Genomic DNA, 2,072 nt, shown 5'->3' with positions numbered 1-2,072 from the left:
AAAATTATAGTCCATCTTTCCTTTTTTGTTTGTCCCAAAATAATAGTCCACTTCTAAAAATAAATAATATTTTTACCAAAATACCCCCTCATTATTACTTAACCAACTAAGCATTTAATGAAACATTAAATGCAAAATAAAGACAAAACTGTCATTTTATTATATAAAGTTAGTGGTAATTAATGATTTTCTTAATATGTGTGTTTTTTGTTTGTGGACAATAATATTGGGACAGAGGGAGTAATTGTTTATCAGGGGTGGCAAAGTGGAAACAACCACCAAAGTTCGATTCAACAACCTTTCATTCATGAAAAATTGTGGGCACAAACGTTTATTTTACTTCATATTACATAATTAATACAAATAGAAACTTCAAACAACAAACAGTAAGCATTCAATTTTCAAAACGATTACAGTGCATAGGCTTTAATATCAGAATCTTGTTCTAATTCTTTCATGCTTTTTTCATCTAAATGAACCCATGCTTCGACACCATCACCCTTGTGATCATCCAGCATGATCACCAAGTTTTGGACTGGAAAGCTACCGGTGCTTGACCAAATCGGCTTACCATAACCAAAATCAGCTTCATAGAATGAAAACTTACACCAACAAGTGAACAAGTAAAAGTTCACTTCATTGTCAGCTATATTTTTATTTGACTCCAAATAGGGATTGATTATAACCTCATATCCTTCTTCACCATGTGTGAGTATTTTAGCGCAATCTTTAGCTGTTTTCTTGACCGAGTTACACAAAGTCTTGAAGAAATCTTGAAAACCGATTTTTTCGCCTTCACCAGGCCCGAGTTTGGATGCTGCGAGTCCCCAATAATTCCCAAATGAGTTTGTAGGTAACTGAGGGACTATTTTATCCCTCAATCCAACTGGTTGGATGAGAAAAGACGCCTTAGATTGCCCGTTGTTTGCTTCATCTATGCGTACTAAGGCCTTCCACAATAACGCAACAACAAGTTGGACCTTTGATGGTTTTCGAGACCCATTTCCATCATATCCAACCTTTTTTCTCATGTCTTTTATTCCATCCCCTTTAAAATGAAACCTTCGCGCCTTATTCTTCACACCAGCACTTGACCTAGGTATTCTCAGGTCAAGTTCTGGTAAACCTCTTTGTGGGAAGTAAAACGTCGAGTTGAATATAGGGGAGTATTTTCCAGATTCATAATCGCCTTTGCTTCTAGTAGCCCAGTTGTTAATGAAGTTGCACATAGTTCCCATATCTGAGAGCCTATGTGGAAAGCACATACCGATAGCCAAACCACCACACTCGAAGGTGGTGACTTTGACAGATAGCATGGGATCATCAACTTCATCAGCCTCTCCAATCTCACATGGGAGGAAATTATTTACTACATTTGATTCGAATCCCTTTTCGGGTTCTAAAATCTCTGAGAGTCTGACATTCGCTTTGCCTTGGACATAACGAATACCTTGATCGTTACAATCAATCAAGGAAAGCTTACGAATATATCTCCCCGCCAATGGATAAAAGTCACTTAAGGTTTTTGATATGGAAACCTTCAAATGGTCACACATATTTTCAAACTGATTGTTCACTCCTTTAGCTGGTGGAGGGTAGTAGAGAATGAGAGGGACGTTTATTGTCGGGGCTAGTTCATCAGTGAAAGAAATTTTGTGGAAACGATGGATGGCAGGAGTTGGTGTGGAGGGTTTCACGAGCTTTGATGAGTAGGTTATGATCTCCATTTCTCGAGTACAGGTTTTTGATCATCGTATGGTCCACATTTATAGCGAAGTTAGTTCTCAATATGTGACGTAAAATTGATTCATATATGTGATGTCAGCCATTAATTGTATTTTTTTAATGGGTCGGTTAAAAACACATTTTATTTTTCCATTTTCAAATCCCTATTTGATTTTTAAGGTTTTTTTATTAGCTAAAATTAGATTGGTTACTGAAAAATATAATTATAACTAGTTATCTATAATTGTCTAAAGGTATCTAGTTGTCTAAAGCTATCTTAATAGCAACATCTTTTTTTTAATATTAAGTAAAGTGGTCCTGTACATATTCTAGTTCTCTCCGAGTCC

The 2,072-nt window shown here is 36.1% G+C and overlaps 1 protein-coding gene across 1 annotated transcript; it reads right to left on the bottom strand.

Annotated features, from left to right (window-relative positions):
- Window positions 1–266: 266 nt before the first annotated feature.
- On the bottom strand, window positions 267–1,748 carry LOC111899040 (pelargonidin 3-O-(6-caffeoylglucoside) 5-O-(6-O-malonylglucoside) 4'''-malonyltransferase). Its single transcript, XM_023894922.3, has one exon. The coding sequence runs from the start codon at window positions 1,725–1,727 to the stop codon at window positions 411–413; it is 1,317 nt and encodes a 438-aa protein (XP_023750690.1). The 5' UTR covers window positions 1,728–1,748; the 3' UTR covers window positions 267–410.
- Between the last annotated feature and the right edge of the window lie 324 nt (window positions 1,749–2,072).

Source organism: Lactuca sativa, chromosome 9 (assembly GCF_002870075.4).
Source record: "Lactuca sativa cultivar Salinas chromosome 9, Lsat_Salinas_v11, whole genome shotgun sequence".
Classification (NCBI taxonomy): Eukaryota; Viridiplantae; Streptophyta; class Magnoliopsida; order Asterales; family Asteraceae; genus Lactuca; species Lactuca sativa.
Note: the sequence above shows the minus strand (reverse complement) of the source record. Positions and strands in the feature narration are given on the sequence as shown.

Coding starts and splice junctions, on each gene's coding strand:
- LOC111899040 (XM_023894922.3), bottom strand. CDS start 1,727: ATGGAGATCATAACCTACTCATCAAAGCTCGTGAAACCCTCCACACCA.